At 41.3% G+C, this 17,157-nt stretch overlaps 1 protein-coding gene across 2 annotated transcripts in view; it reads left to right on the forward strand.

Moving 5' to 3' along the window:
* Positions 1–17,157, forward strand: part of PEX7 (peroxisomal biogenesis factor 7) — a 114,763-nt gene that overhangs the window by 66,028 nt on the left and 31,578 nt on the right. For both annotated transcript variants that reach the window (XR_011650158.1, XM_004468544.5), the window contains one exon: positions 15,287–15,386. Coding sequence is in view for 1 of the 2 variants with exons in the window: in XM_004468544.5 (XP_004468601.2) it covers positions 15,287–15,386 (100 nt within the window). In the remaining variant the exon portion in view is untranslated. The remainder of the gene's footprint in view (positions 1–15,286; positions 15,387–17,157) is intronic.

The following is a 17,157-nucleotide window of genomic DNA, read 5'->3' on the forward strand; positions in this document are numbered from 1 at the left end:
GCTTTACTTGCACCAATGCCCTGTGTGAGGGTATTCTCTTATTATTTGTATGTCTTATCACTGTTAAATTCTCTAAAGAATTTTAAATCTTGATTTGGTTGATGGTATTTTTAGTGTCAGAAAAATAATTTTAAAAGAGAAGGAAAACAATTCAAGATATAAGACCAGCAATAACCTGTTTAAATTTTTAGTCCTGATAATTATATAGATATCATTTTTAGATTCTGAGTGGTTAATCTTTGTAACACAGGCGCTTCAATATATAAGTTTTCATTTAGTTGCCTTTATATATATTTTTTTGTTTTGTTTTGTTTTAAAATTTATATTTTAACGGCTTCTTATGCTGGGTGTTATACCAGGACTGATGATATGATGGATATTTTGGTTTTATAAAATGCAAATCTCACATTTTTGTTTTATGTGGCTATATTAACATACATAGTAAAAGATACGCTTTAAGTTCTTTACCTGAATGATAACTCATTGTGTTTCACTAAATAAGCAATGAAAATCTAAAATGTAATCTACAGTATAGCATTTTAAATTGTTTAGGATGATTTAGGTTAAGTAAAATTTTCGACCTTTATGAAAAATATCCCACCTCCCTTCAGCTGATGGGGAATATACTTTATAAAACATATATTGCCTCTTTCTAAGGCTTCAATCAAGATGTAACTAAACCTCAAATGTGTCGTGTGAATTATTTCCATTCTCCGGTGTGTATTATCACCGTAGATTTTAGCATATTATCTTTCTCCAGATGCATTCTCCACTAAGTGACTTTTCTGCCAAGCCACATTTGCTGTGCCAACCGTGAATAAGCATGATTTGAGTTCTGAATGCTTGTTTTTGGTTTCAAGCAGAAATCAGCAAACTGGGCATGTGTGACAGCCAAACATAAGCAAAAGCCATTGTAATTAAGGTTTTTCTTGACGAAGAGCATCATTTTGTTTATTCCACACTGTAGCAAATACTTATCAGATATTTGAAGATGCAACAAGCACTACTCTTCAAGTCTCATAATACTTTCATAAAAATTCTAATCTTTAAACCATTTTTATCAGTGGTCTTTGGTAAAATAAAACAAACAGAACTTACTTTTTTTTAGACATACTGATTATTTGGCAAGAAAAATATGAAGGGAATTTTAATCCCAATGTTATTAAGCTGTACTCGTCCACTGCTTGTGTGACTCGGGTCTCTGTCTGCCTGAACCAGCAAAGTCGGCGTCTCCACCTCATTGCTGGATGACCGTGCGGCTGTCCTCTGCTTCAGAGCGTCGGGCTGTCGCCTGCCAGCCGCTGCCACATCGGGGGTATGTTGCAGAGGAAATGGCCAAAGCCATTTGGGGAGAAGTTGAAGTGCAAAGATAGCCCTGAGCGTGTCCGCCTTGTCGCTGCCCTGAGGATGGGGCACAAACCCAGGAGGTGGCATTCCTGTGCACGGTAGTGAGGACGCAGTCTGGGACCTGGCTCCACCTTTTCTCGGGTTTGGACCCTGGTCCAAATCCTGGCTCCACCCCTTACCAGCAGTGTAGCCTATAGCTGTGAGCAAGTTCCTGTGGCCCTCCAGGTGGGACACGCCGCCTGCACCTGGTCGCTGTCCTCTTCCTCCTTGCAGTTCAGCTCTTCGGTGACCGCACGGACGATTCATCCACCTGTTCTCACTACGTAACTTATTTCAGAGCTCCAGCTCTGAGTTCTAAAAAAATGTAATCAGATTTTGTCATTGCTTCCTTGTTCATGAGACCTGACTGTGACACCATTCACATTTGCTAACAATTTATTATTCAACATAAAACACGAGGGCTGACCGGGGGTGTGCTGGGGGAGACGGGGGACCTGACTGGTGGTGTTCACCGGGTTCTGTGGTGTAAACGCTCCCACCATGCTAGTCAGGCTACCAGAGGCTCTTCTGGGCACAGTCCTGGGAAGGACCTGCAAACCAGTCCGAGCCAGCTCTGGCGCACCCCTGGGGCTGGCCCTACACCTGCATCGCTGTTATCTTAATATTTATTGGTTGTGAAGATGAGCCTGTGGTTATGAGTGTGTATACACATTTCCCTTGGAAAATCTTTGGAAAGATATAACCAGAATGTAAAGCAGGTTATTGCTGGCTGAAACTCAGGTGTCCTGAATATAATTGGTTTCACCTTCTGTCATGGGTGTCTCACTTAAAAACACGTCCTCAAATCCTCCTTAACAGAAGTCGAACCTTCTCTGACCGTGGCTGGCACTTCTCTGAACAGGCGAACTGTTCTGGGGACTATGGAACTGTTGTGAGGGTCTTTATAGTTATGTAGGGTTGGTTGTTGTTTTCTTTTTAACTTTTTATATGTTTTCTCATTGGGTCTTCATTTCCAGCCTTCACATTCTTCGTTTTTCTGCATATCGTTTTTTAATCTGCTTACTTAATAAAATCCACAGACTTTAAAGAATAACCATTTGTCACTTACAGATACTTTTCTATTCTATATATTTTTGGCCCTCTAATCTGGGTTATTGTTCCTCCAGAAGTCAGATTCCTAAAGAAGTCATTGTTATTACAGTAAATGCCCTTACGTGAGCCATCCCCATGCCACTAAAGTGTGCTTGAGTCCCAAGTTACTATGAGATATATTCCTGAAAAAGCAATGTAGTTTAACTTAAAATTATGTAATTTAAGTTTTTTTGGGGGGAGATTGGAGTAAACAATCTCCCAAAATTTGTTAACTATTTAATTCAGAAAGACTAGTTAAGCGCAAGTTGTAACCGAATTGCTAACTTTTTCTCAGGTTCTACTCATAAGTCATATTTTAATAAAATGCCACATTAAATAGGAGGTAGGAGAGAAGTACAGAGTGGGGGTGGGCAGTTACCTAGAATCACCTGCTCCCGGGTTCCGTGGCAGCACCCTGCTGAGCAGTGGGTGAGCTCCTGGAGCTTTGGGGCCGTCAGGCCCGGGTGAAATGCCGTCCCCTCTGTTCACTAGCGTGGAATGGAGGAAATGAGACCTGTTACGCAGGGATGTCCAGGGGGCATAAAGCGTGCTAAAAAAATGAAGAGTAATGATGTTTCCTTTTCAAAATGTCAGTAACTTAGGGAGAGTTAAGATGCTTCATCATTCGTGCCGTATCTAACAGTACTGTCATGAGACGCTTGGATTGCTCAACTCCACTGCGGGCCTCTGTGTGTAGGCCTTGCGCTTGCGCCATGGGGTGAGGCAGGGAAGCCCCCATGAAGATGGCGCGGGGGGCCGGGAGCGCGGACCCAAGCTCTCTGCGTCCACGGCTGGGTGGCCCTTCGACTTCCCTTCAGCCGATTTTAATATTTTTCCCTAAATGATTATATATTGTCTACATATTTGTTTTTAAAATTGCTTCTTAGAGAGACAGCACAATGCAATTGATAAAGAACCGGAGTTCAGAATCCTGGACTTACTAGCTACTGTTGTATTTAATCTCTTATAAATCACTTAACCTCCTGAGCCTTGGTTTCCTGGGTCATTTAATGTGTTATGAGATATAAATACCAGTATATGCAAGACTTTTCACATAGTCCTGCCTCTTACTAGGCACTCAACAAATGTTCAAGTCCTTCCCTTTTTCATTCCCCAAACTTTGCATTTAGTTCCATATCACTGTACAATATAAGTGCCTACTTTTATAGTCAGGGCTGCTAAAATCAAGAAATAATCACAAAAAGACTCTCAGGTCATAATGTCAGTGTTAGAGGTTTGCAATAATTAACAAGCTGTGGCTCAGTTTCCCCTGATAGGCACTGGGGAAAGGCAAACCTCATCCCCCATAAGCCTTCGTGCCTAAGGGCATGGCGCTTCCCCACTGGTTAAATAAAGAAACCACACAGAGAGTAAAGGAAAATGGAAGCCTTTCTTACCTAAATATCAGAGGGAGATAAAATTCCTACAGAACAAAGAAACATCTGCTCCTGCAGCATTCCAAGAAACCATCACTCCCTAACCCACTATCTTCTAGTCACTGTCAGGAAAAAGTTCTACCTCTAGGGCTTCCTATTGGCCCCCGCACTTCACTTGGACCCTCAGCCCCCTCCCACCAACTATCATTCCCCCGCCTAGGAAAGTTCTGTATAAACTCAAGTTCCCCCCTTCCAAGAGGGGGCCGAAGTCTGTTCTTCAGAACTCCCTCCTTTGGGAGAGCTGCTCAATAAATCTTTCTTTGTCTATAGTCACTTCAGTCTCTGTGTCCCAGTAAGCGCTGTATTTTCTCCAACAGTCAGCAATTTAATTTTATATGGTTTTACAAAAATAGTATTTTATATGTATATCATAGAGATAAAGCACCGGTGGCAAAATTTTAATACTTGGTAAATCATTGTATTTGGAATTTTCAAAATAAAGTTTGAGAAAAAAATGTTTACCCGTAAAAAATAAGACACCAAAAATATTTCTTACTCATACCTTCTAATGTGATATTAGTTTAATTGTGAGATAAGATAAATAGCTTTATGTGTATTATGTAAGTGGGAAAATGATCTTTAATTGGATTGAGGTAAACGTAGCATCTTAACAGAGTAGCAGATATAGCAATACCTTTTATCTTTGTCACACCGACTGTCCTGGGATTCCCTGTTACTTAGTCAAGTGCCTTGACTTTGGTGTGGCTGATGGGCTTTTTTTGATCCTTATGTTTATTAGCAGAGAGATTTTCACAGGCAGCTACTTCTCTTTCTTCCCCTCCCCCATAAAAAAGGTCAGCCAAAGTAAATAGATAGTATAGCTGAATATGTACTCTGTCTCACAGACCTTCCATTTCAACTTTACCTACTCCCCTTCCCCACAAAAAAAGGTCAGCCAGAGTAAACAGAGGAGAAATGGGGTGGACGTGTGCTCCTGTGCAGCTTCAAGTGATCATCTTTCCTCACCTTTTAAGATAGTTTTAAAAAAATTTCCTCTACATTTGTTTATCAAACCATAAGAAATTATGTGGCTTATCATATGGTACTGATTGCTAACATTTGCAGGACCTACAATTGAATTCTGAAAATTTATGAAAGTTTGGCTTAATGTTCGGTGCCTTTCTGATGCCTTTCTGATGTCTGATGATGAAGATAAATGTCTTTGTAAACCTATCACGTTTTTCTTTGTGGTAAAGGTTCACCAGCCTTCACCACTGATGTTAGGAGAGCAACTTAATGCGGATGTCTTTGGTTTCCTCTGTAAAAGTGGAAGTATTTGCATACACTTATTAGTTTGTTTCTTGTAAGTATGTTTTATTTTTATTTATTTATTTTTTTAAAAAGATTTATTTATTTATTTATTTATTTTCCCCCCCTCCCCTGGTTGTCTGTTCTTGGTGTCTATTTGTTGCATCTTGTTTCTTTGTCTGCTTTTGTTTCTTTGTCCGCTTCTGTTGTCGTCAGCGGCACAGGAAGTGTGGGCGGCCGCCATTCCTGGGCAGGCTGCTCTTTCTTTTCACGCTGGGCGGCTTTCCTCACGGGCGCACTCCTTGCACGTGGGGCTCCCCTTCGCGGGGGACACCCTTGCGTGGCACGGCACTCCTTGCGCGCATCAGCACTGCGCATGGCCAGCTCCACACGGGTCAAGGAGGCCCGGGGTTTGAACCGCGGACCTCCCATATGGTAGACGGACGCCCTAACCGCTGGGCCAAAGTCCGTTTCCCTTATAAGTATGTTTTAGTATTGACAATACTTATGTGAATAAACCACAGTGCTATATTATAGGGTAGGACATGTCTATTTCGTTTTTGTTTTTGTGTTTTGTTTTTGTTCCTAACCCCTGAGACTTCTATTTACTAAATAAATATTTGTAAATTTAAGTGAACATAAATTATGTGAAAAATTGTGATACTCTTTATATCACTCTGGCTATAAAAGCCCATAAGCAATTATATTCAAATACAATTAAGCTTAAAGTAGTCATTAATAAAACTGAGTTCAGTGTGGAATCCCAATAGTTGGAAAGTCCTGTTGGGATGAGAAAATATTTTCCAAGGAGAAAACTAGCTCTTCCTTTTATGTCGAAGTCAATAGTGACTAGATTGCAGAATTTTATTATTTGATGGTTTTGGAACTGTTGTATTGGTATCCTGATGGTTAACTAGAGTTACAGATGGACCATTTTTTCTAAAATCAAATAATTATGATTTACTAATAAATTTAATTGAATTTCATATATCATTTTGGTTTTCCTTACCTATTGGTGAAGATATTTGTATGTGTAAGGCAATAACTCCCAAATTTATGTTCATTTTTTCATATGCCCCAAGAGTTTTTCCATTTCAGTTGTTTACATTTGGAACTTCTTATGTTAATTATTGTTATGCTGGAAAGATCTTTTCATGGAGTGCAGTTTAATTTTCTCAATTAAATGCTAAGGAAAAAAATGAAAATTTCCTATAAAGTAAAACAGCATACATTAATTAGAAAGAAACTTGTAAGACTTTTGATGTTAAATGCCTTGATTTATAACTGCAGAACATTCTTGGAATTTTTTATTACCTGCCTTTTTCTTTAAGAATCAAACCAAAATCTGTGTCTAATTCATAATCTAATGCAAGCACAGGAAGAAATGGGTGGATATAAAAGGAGTGCAGAGTGTTAAGCCTTAGCTTAATGCAAAAAGTCATTGCTTTAAACTTTGAATTGTGCTGATTAGTTCTAAGAGAACATTTTTGGATGTTGCTGGTTAATTTGCATTAAAATTTCTTAAATCCTCTGTGGTAGGGTTTCAGTCTCAGGCAGCCCGGTGGATTTTGTTGTAGGTATTTGTATTTTCTAATGTAGATGTCACTTTGCCTCATCTTCTATAGTAGGAAATCAAAAGACAATATCCGAAAATGAAAAAAAATCAGTGAAGTCTGGGAGCATATTATTTAGAAGTACAGAGTGAAAGATCAGAAGAAACAACTAGAACAATTTAAAGTAATTGCCTGTGGTGGCAGGGGGCGGCAGGAGGCTGCATTTTTTGTTTTGTTTTTTTAATCAGCCTACTTGAACTAGTTGACTCCCATCTGTACACTTACTGTTTTTTAGAAAAGGGAAAACTAGCAGAAAGTCCTGCCAGTCTCTCAGTTGTGGTAAGCGAATCAACCTAGGTACTACCAGTCCACTGGTGGGAGTTTGATCTGTCCCCCTAAGTCCACAGGAATAAAGAATTCATCCTGAGGTCTGCCTAAAACCACAGTCTAGAAGGTGGCACCACTCAGTATTCTAAAATTGAATTCTTAGAGATTTTGACTTAATGGAATGGACCTTATAGAGAAATATTTAAAAACAGCAATTAGCAGAGTTCCTTGTCTTTCTCCACCATATCATTTGGGGGGGGGGGGGGGAGGGTGTAGCAGAAGCCACCTGAGCTAGCTTAAGTAGAAAGGGGCAGTGTTTCTTGGGATGTGGGGTTCCTCAGAGCCCAAGGAAGGCAGCGGGGCCTAAAGAGGCCCCCAGACTGCCCTACTCTGCGTACCTGCTGCGCCATTCCTCCTCTTTCTGCACTTTTTCATTTCCTCTCTCCCTCCCTTCCATCCAGCTTTCATTTGTGTCCTGTCACCAGGAAAGAAAGGGAATCAGTCAGCCTGCTGTTTTTTCCCTCCACCTTTGTCCTCATCCCCATCACTGTATCCAATCTCCACTGAGCAGCTGGACATAAGAGAGATCCAGGTACGCTGCTCAGATAGCCCACAGCTGTGGGCTCGCACGTCAGGCCTTAGCTGCAGAGAAGAGGACATTCAGTGTTGCATGGTGAGATAACTAATGGGCGCCCAGAGCCCAGGCTGACAGCTGCTTAAGTTTAAAGATTTTCTACATTTCGGTGTGGAGTGAAGTTCTAATGCAACCTCATCTGATCTCATTATCCACTGGACTCCTGTGAAATGCTCTTTTGCTAAAAGTAACCGCATTTTGGTGCCACTGTTTTATTCTGCTAAATGCTGCCAAAGCAATATACCAGAAATGAGTTGGCTTATACAACGGGGATTTAGTAACTTATGAACTTACAGTTCTGAGGCCGTGAAGTGTCCAAATGAAGGCATCATGGAGATTCTTTCTCCCTGAGCTGCAGCTGTAGGTGATCAGGCACATGGTGAAATGTACTTGTCTTTACCCTCTTCTCCAGGCTTCTTGCTTTCAGTTTCTGGCTAAAGTGGCTTCCTCTCAGATGCTCTGTTCCATTATTTCAGCTTCTGGCTCCCAAGACCCTCTCCCTCAGCTTCTGGGTTCCTCTCTGTTTCCTGCAGCTTTTTTTCCTATGTCTGCAGATTTTTATTCCTCAGACTTTATTCCTTAGTCCTTTATAAAAGACTCAGTAAGAGGATTAAGACCTACCCTGGGTCATATAATCTAATCAAAGGCCCCTAGCCAAAGTCATTTAATCGAAAGGTCCCATGTAGATGTACATGCACAGGAATGGATTAGCTTTAAGGACAGGATTTTCTGGGGTCCACAAATGTTTCAAACTGCCATAGCCACTTATGGTTCACATGTACACAGACTGTTCTTAACTCTGAAATATTGGTTCTCTTTCATTTGTAGATGGAGTTCTTCCCATTTGGTTTCTTTTTAGTGAGATATATCTTTGAAACTTTTTTGTAGAACTATTTCATGACTCTAACATTTTTGCTAGTAAATAGTAAGTGGACCGTATAGGAGTTTTTCTTTTTGCTTTTCCCTTCTGTTCAGATGTGGCCTTCTTCATAAAGCCATGATGTGTCCTTGTGGGTCGCAGCCACCAGAGCCTTGGAGCAGCCCTTGCACCAGCCCCATGGACTTCTTTAGTTCTTTCTTTGGCCATGGTCCTTGAGGCTTTGTGGGCTGGGGCCTTGGCTTAATGTCACGATGATGAAGTAGAATCAGCTCCTCTGAAATACTCGCCTGATTAAAGTTTTAATTGAAATGTTGTAGTTAATGTATTTTGATAGGGAACCTCAGATCTAGATTTTTTTTTTTTCTCATATTTAACTTTGAACATTTATTGAGATGGTGTGGTTTCTGGCTATTTATGATCAAGTGTTCTACAAGTCGTTTTTGGAAATTCTTCAGTAATCATATATTCTTCATTTAGCAGGCAGCTAGTGTTTTTCTGTTTAAACTTTATTTTTGTTAATAGAACTTCCAAATAAAAAGCAAAAACCAAACAGGCCTCCAGTCCAACCATTCGAATAAATGAGAGTTGGCACACAAGTATTTTTGAGTGAATGAGTGAAAGTTTAGCTGTTTAGGAAGTTGTTTTGCTAGCCTATAATTTCCATTTTTTAATTCCCTCCAAGAGGGATGCACAATAAAATAATAAGCCCATTATTCCAAATTTCTACTCAGGGGAGGTTGACTTCAAAAGGATGGGAACCAGGGGGTTACAAAAAGAGCAGAGTCACTGAAAGATAGCAGATGGATGAGAGTAGGCAGCAAGTGCCTATAAAAATAAGAGAGAATAGACAGGAGAATTCCTAAACCCCTGGCCATGGAGTTCAGATTTATTCTGGCTCATGACATCCGTAGAGTATTTTTTGAAATGTGTGTTGGCAGATGAGTGGACTCTTGGCATAGGCTTTGGCTTCAGGAGTTTTCTATGTAGTTTGAGGATTTGGGGGGAAGACCAGTTTGGTCAAGGCACGTTTAAACTGTTGGAGTGTTAAACAAAGCTACCTGAAGAATCACAGATCCCATGCTCCCATCTTCCAGATCCTTGGCATGGCCTAGAGGACAAGTTAAGGTCAGCATCTTTTAGTGTTAATAGAGAAAGTACTGGGTGAGTTGTCACTAGAGGCTGTGCTTTGGGACTGCTATTTACCAGCCATACCTCCCTGGTTCACCTCATTTCTTTGAGCATGTTTTCCTCATCTCTGAAAGGAGAATGGTTCTACCTGTTTTATCTATCATAGAGTATGTATTAGTCAGCCAAAGGGGTGCTGATGCAAAATACTGGAAATTGGTTGGTTTTATAAAGGGTATGTATTTGGGGTAGGAGCTTACAGATACCAGGCCATGAAGCATAAGTTACTTCCCCCGTCTATTTCCTTTTTTTTATTTCTCTCCCTTTCCTTCCTGCACCTGCCCCCCCCCCCGTTGTTGTCTGCTTTCTGTGTCCATTCGCTGTGTGTTCTTCTGTGTTGGGTTGTATTCTTGTCAGTGGTACCACTCCTGGTCAGGCTGCACTTTTTTTGTGCTGGGCGGTTCTCCTTACGGGTGCACTCCTTGTGCATGGGGCTCCCCCATGCAGGGGACACCCTGCATGGCACGGCACTCCTTGTGCATATCAGCACTATGCGTGGCCAGCTCACCACACGGGTCAGGAGGCCCTGGGTTTGAACCCTGGACCTCCCGTGTGGTAGGTAGACGCGCTATCCCTTGAGCCAAATCTGCTTCCCATCAAAGTCTATTTTCATGTGTTAGAGCAAGATGGCTGCTGACGTCTGCAAGGGTTTGGGCTTCCTGGGTTCCTCCCTTCCAGGGTCTTGCTTCTCTCTGGGTTTGGGTTCCTCTCTTCCCAGGGCTTCCTTCTTCCTGGGCTCAGCGTTCCTCTCTTCCTGGGGCTTTCTTCCCTTTCGTCTGTGAGCTTACTTCCTGGGCTCCAGCTTAAGGCTTCAGCATCAAACTCCAACATCAAAAACCCTCAGCTCTTTGCCATATCTTTTATCTGTGAGTCCTCACCCCCCAAGGGGTGGGGACTCAACACCCTAATGATGTGGCCCGTTCAAAGCCCTAATCATAACTTAATCATGCCCAGGTACAGACAGATTGCAAACATAATCCAATATCTATTTTTGGAATTCATAACCATATCAAACTGCTGCAGAGTCTTTGTGATGACCAAAAACAGTATAAGGTCACGTGAAAGCACTGTGCAAACTGGAAGTCCTTCTTGCTGAGAATGGAGTAAAGTGGAAAGCTGTTGGGGGTCATCTTTATTCCTTCTCACTAGGAAGCTGGCGTGAACACTGATACTGTTCTGTGTTTTGTATCTAGGCAATAGCCAACCACTTTATTTGCTAAGTTAATCAACTTATATAAAATAAGGGTGTTACTTTTCTTTTGAAAATCTTTGCCTGCCCTTTTCTCGCCCAAAGTTTTGCCTTCAGTGGTGGTTAGAGCTACTGTGTGTTAGTAAGTTCTTACCAGCTTGACTGTCTAGAGCAGTGGTTGTTTCAAAGTGGGGTCCCTGAGCAGGAGCACCTGCCACCGGGGCCTTGTTTCTCCTGTTAACAATCCTAAGCCCCTCACCAGCCCTCCTGATTTGTGCTTAACAAGCCCTCCAGTGTTTTGGATCAAAATATAAATTTGAGAACCACTGGTCTAGATCTGTGATTCTTAATTAATATTCCTACTTAATATCCCCCCACCTGGTCAGAGGTTCTCAACCTTGGCTGCAATATAACCACCTGGGGCTTTGAACCTCCTGGGGCTGTACCATACCTCACGCCTGTTAAATCAGAATCTCCAGGGGTGGACCTTACCCAGTAATCGTTTTTAAGGTTTCTGAGTTGATTCCAGGGTGGTCAAGGCTAAGAACCTCTACCCAATTGGTTTTTTTACTCTCCTCCTAATGCGCTATTGGATTAGAATAGTGCAAGCACTTAAAATTATGAAACACAACTCAAATCTTCATACATATAAGGTCAAACACTTTCCAGTCTTGTTTTTAGGAAAGATTCACAAAGAATTAATGAATAACTTGTAAGTCTAGCACAGGAAAGGAAAAGAAAGAACTTTTAGAAATATTTTAAACATTCTACTGACTTCATCTGTTGGCTGAATTTTAAAAATGTTGGTATGGGAGGTTTCAAATTATATTTCAGTAAAGTAAAAAGTAATCTCTGCTTAATTTTTGAAATAGTTTTGATGATTTATTGAATACAGCGGTACATACTTGATTTGTTAAAGAATTGTGGAGTCAGAAGGAAGAAGCAACTCAGCCAAGACATTGTATTATAATCATTTTTTTCTCTCTCCATCTTCAATTTAAATGAAAAATGGTCCTTCATTTCTATAATATTTTTAATCACTGGAGGCCTGTCCAGTGTATTCGCTTCTCATGAGAGAGCTTAAATAGTCAGTGATTTCATCAGTTAAGAGACAAAAAGGCACCAAGGAGTATATATGCTAGATCAAAACAAACAAACATTTCCCTGAAAAATAGTGCTCCTTATATGACCATTTAATGATATATGCAGCCTGACTTCTTCCAGAAAGAAACAGCCCGTTTGCTTGTGTGATTGGTGCATGAGGAATCTTGGGTATGTGGAATTTAGGGAGCCCTCGGTCAGACGCTGCTAGGAGAGACCCCGCTGCAGACGTGAGCGCGCTGGGAGAAGTGCCGCTTCCCTCCCGGGAGCGCACCCTTCCTGGTGGTCCTGGTGGAAATCCGTAGGAAACCTCTGGACCTGTGTGCATCGGACAGCAGCGATCCGATTGCTGCTGGACAGTGGGAACAAGGAAAGAAATGCATATATTTCTTCGTAATTAAAAAAGGCCATCAGTGACTTGAAAATAAATTCTGGCAGAGGCCTTTTGCTGGGCTTTGGGTTCTCTCAGTTTACTTAGCTTGTGTAATTAGCTTTGTATTTAACTTGATAGTTTTAATAAGCTATTTTTATTTTACTGAAAATTCCTTTTTAATTCTAAATATTAATATCCATTTTTCTGATTTTCCTGGCCCCTGATTCCCTTGAGGTTAAGAAAATCGAAGCTCCAGTTCTACCCATTTAGCAAATCCACTGCAGGCGGGGCTGGCTTCTGTGCTCCGCTCACTGTCTGGGCTCAGCCTTCACTTAGTTTCACCCGAGTCTTCCTCACCTGTCCCCTCCCTGCTGGTGCCTTGTGGTGGTTGTGGTTGATTGGCTGCTCATGCGTTGTACCCAGGATTCCCAGTGGCTTTCAGGCAGGTGGGCCTCGTCTCCTCGGTGGCCGTGCTGCGGGAAACAGCCCTTGCGGTTTGGGCACCGTCACACACACTTTGCCTGTGACGTATTTCCGCCAGAGCTGTGGAGTGGCATAATGGCCAGGAGGGCTTTTCGGCCATTCACGAGATAAACTCTGCCCCCACCAAAGAGAATCCTTCATGTGCGTTTCAGCTTGGTGAATTTTTTGGAAGTGTGCATGAATACTTGATAGTTTTCTGAGGTGAAATTTATCGTGCCTGTTTTCCATGCTGCCGAACGATGTGGGGCCTTGATTGCCTGTGACTGTGTATTGGAGGACATTCCAATTTACTGTTGAATAGCGTCCCGGCCCTCCGGCGGTGCCTGCCGTCCCCACCTGAGGCTGCAGGTGCATGGCTCATTTTCGTGAGGGCAGGCCTGTCTTGTCCTCCTGGCAGCTTGGCCCTCAGCTGGCTCCAGACAACTACAGTAACAACAAAAACTGCATTCCAGGAACTTGTCCAGAAGGTGTAAACAAATCCCCTCTGCTGTTCATTACCTTTAGAAAGTTCTACTGAAAGAAACCAATTTTTATGGTTTCCCTAAAGAATATTTAGCCCATCAGTTTTACTGAAATAAAATCTAAACCACAAATGGTCAGAGAGCGGAGTTTCTGGGTGACATCCCCTTGACTGTGGGGTGGGATGGGGTGGTGCCATTGATGTGTAAGCAGCAGCCACCGAAATAGCGTCCCCGTGTCAGCTTAGACTGGTTGAGGACACTGCTCATGACATAAGCAGAGTCTCACCTCCAGGCACTCCTGAGGCAGAGTTCCCTTTGAATGTCTCAAGAACGGCTTCGTTAGAGGCACTGAGTTTGGGGCCTATTGTGTCCCCCTTTTTTTACCTTTGGCGGCTAGAAAGCTTGGCATCTTTTGGCCCTCCCCTGACAAGCACATACAATTTCATGCAGTACATTTTTGCTTTCTGCTCTCATTGCAGTTCCAACTTATTTTCCTACCGTTTTCCCATATTTTTCTTTTTGCCATAGTAAATGCATATTTTTTAAACTATTTTGAGTGTTTTTGGGAACATAATGGTTATCTATAAGATCATTTGCTTGTTGTTTCAAATCATGCAAAACATCCAGTGTTTTGGAAACTGAATTACAATTACATATTTACTTTTACTTATTTAACCATGGTCAAGATCCAAGAAATTAAATTTTGATACAGTTCACTCTTTCTAGACCTGAAGGAACAAATATGCAAGGACGGGGGAGACCATTATGATTTCTGAGCAAGACTACTGCCTGTTGCTTCCTTATTTTGGACAGGCAGACTTTCAAAAGTAAAATCACTCTCCCTAAATATTCTGCAGATTTCAGTAATCTGAGGAGGGAGCCGTTTATTCATAGTCTCCCTGGTGTCCACACAGCTGCTTATCCACAGCAACAGTCCTTTTCAGAACTTAATAGGGCCAACTCTGTGTTTATTAGGGAAATAATAGCTCCAGGTTAAACAAACTGCGACTGTTGGTTCTGTGTGTTTACTCTCTTTCAAAGCAACCTGCTGACGCTTCTGTGTGTTCCATGATGTAGCTCATTAGCGAGGCTGAAGGAGGGTATGACTATGATTCCAAATGTGTCATTTTTATGGGGTGTTTAGAGTCAAATAAAAAAGATGATGAGCAAATAAAGCTTTAGAAATAAAGTACTATTTTGTATATTGAAAATAGGACCAAATTCTTCTCTATACAGGGAAAATCAGAGATGTATTATGGTGAATATTATCACTCCCAGTCTTTAGAAGGTAAATAGAATACTTAATATTGGCTCAGGAAAACATATTTCTGTTTTTCTTGCCTCTTAGAAATTACTTGATGTGCAATCCATAAGAAAGGCTGTGCCTCAAAAAAAAGAGTTTTAGAATTACAGAGGTTTTCATAAGAGAACATATTATTTTCACAGAATTTTAATGCTGTTGAAATGTAAATTAAACCTAAGATCTTTTCATGTCAGTCATTGAGAAATGAAGTAGTATTTAAATTCACAAAATGTTAGAGTTCATCTAATCCGATATCTTTATTTTATAGCTGTGCATGCTTTTGGAAATCGCTACAAAAGCATACAATATCTCTCATCTCAAATGTCTTAGTGTTACATATTTTTTTTTAAAGTGTAACCAAAACTTATTAAGGTTCCATCCTGTAAGGTATCCTAATGGGAATACAATTATCTTTTACAAGGATAGATTGATTAATAATTCCATTTTGGTGTTTTTGTTTTTTTTTTAGCATAAGATATACTCTTCTTTTTTTAGATGTTTTATGTATGTCAATGTTAGGGCTGTGCATTTATGAATTGGTTCAGCCTGTTTTGATAAAATCTTTGCTATACCAACTATCTTTTTCTTATAAGTTTTCTGGTAGTTTTAGCACTTATTTTTGTTTGTATTCACAGATTCTGGAACTTTTCCCACCCTGATCCTCTTCTTGAAACAGTGGAGCATCACACTGAGTTTACCTGTGGTTTAGACTTAAGTCTCCATAGCCCTACTCAGGTAATGGACACCATCTCCTGATGTTTTTCTCCTACCCGTACGCTTTACAAATAGCCATCCGTGGTGCTGCGTGCTGCTTTTATGGACAGAATTGTTACTTAGCTCAGGGCAGAGCTAAGTTTAATCTGATCTCTGCTGAAAACGTGAACGTTTGAACATTTGAAATGCTGGGTAGAGGAAGTACCCAGAGACATGTTATCTTTCTCCTCTTGAATACCCGACTCTTCTGAGAGAAGAAGGAACCTCCACAGGTCTCGTGCTTACCGTGCCGAGGGCTCTGAGTGGAAGGGGTGACAGGAGAAAGGTGGCGTGCGGAAGGGAGAAAGGTGGCGTGCGAGAGGACTGCGCCCAGCGGGTGGCGGGGGCAGGAGCGCGAGGGCCGAGCTCAGGGCAGCCACGAAGCAGCGGAGGCCTGGCCGGCCTTCTCAGGACGGCAGCTCCCCCTTTGAGAGGGGTCAGGGACGAAAACAGTAGAGGAGCACGTCTACTCTTTTAATTCTGGTTTCTTTTCATTTTAGGAATTTAAGACATAATTCTGGGTGTAAAATATTCTCATTAGCATTAGAATAATTGTCTAAAAATGGCTCCGTAGTACGTAAGAAGAAGAGAACTCCTGAAACAGTGATGAGTGAAAATGGCATTATCTTTAATAAATACAATGTGCTTCATATGAACAAGTTCCTTTTCTGAGGAATACATTTATTATAGATGATTTTTGATAAAATAATCTTACCTGTTTTCTAAGCCTGTTAAAAGTCGCAGAGTACCTATTAAAGCATGGCAGGACCAAATGAAGAACTAAATAAATATTTTCATCTTTCTGCCTTTCTCTTACCCACACTCTTGAGTCCCAGCCCAGGGCCTCAGACCGCCCACGTCCTCCCCACCTCCGCTGCCGCAGTGCTCCTCATCCGTGTCGGAGGAGCTCCAGAGCATTTATAAATCCACTGCAGACCCCCTCAGTAGAAAGAACCTATTAGAAGGAACTAATACGAGATTTTATGCAGGGCCATATATTTTGTTTGGAGCCTGGTATGTGCCACCGTCTATTGTGTTAATTGATCAATTGGAGAACCAAAGTTCTGTTGGTATTAAGGAATTAGTTGCTGCTGAGAACAAATAGGAATGGAGAAGCAGAGGTGTTTAGACTCTAAGTAAGCGGTAGATGCAAAGGTATAATGCACAGTTGACTCTTCTTGAAATCTCTGCTGAATTTATTCATAGTGGAATGGAATCAGGGTTGGAAAGCAACTTTGAAATAAGAACACTGTTCCCCTCTCCCTCTCATTCATTTATTCTTTCCACAAGTATTTTTATATGCCACACATTGTACTAGGTACTGAGGATTCAGTCGGGAGCAGAAATAAACAAGGGCACTTCCTTCCTGAAGCATTTATTCCAGGGCTACATCATATAATCTCACAAACGAATGTAAACGGAGAGATGAGAGAAGTTCAATAAAGGAGACGATATTGTGCTTAAGGGTTCATAATCAGGGTAGGTATTTGGCTCGTTTAAGAGATGAGTGAATGCTTTTAAGAGGAAGTGAGGCTCATCTGAGATCTGATTAATGAGGAGGAATTACCTTTATGAAGAGGCAAAAGAAAGATCATAAATAGGCAAAGATAACTGTATCTCACAGACCTTGTCATGGGAGGGAGCCAGGCTAGTACTTGAGACTGGAAGAGTTCTTTCTTGTTTATGGTAAGGTATTCAAAATTAGAATTAAGCAAATATATTTATTTACTTGTCATATTTTAAAAAATTGAGT

This window comes from Dasypus novemcinctus, chromosome 11 (assembly GCF_030445035.2).
Source record: "Dasypus novemcinctus isolate mDasNov1 chromosome 11, mDasNov1.1.hap2, whole genome shotgun sequence".
Classification (NCBI taxonomy): Eukaryota; Metazoa; Chordata; class Mammalia; order Cingulata; family Dasypodidae; genus Dasypus; species Dasypus novemcinctus.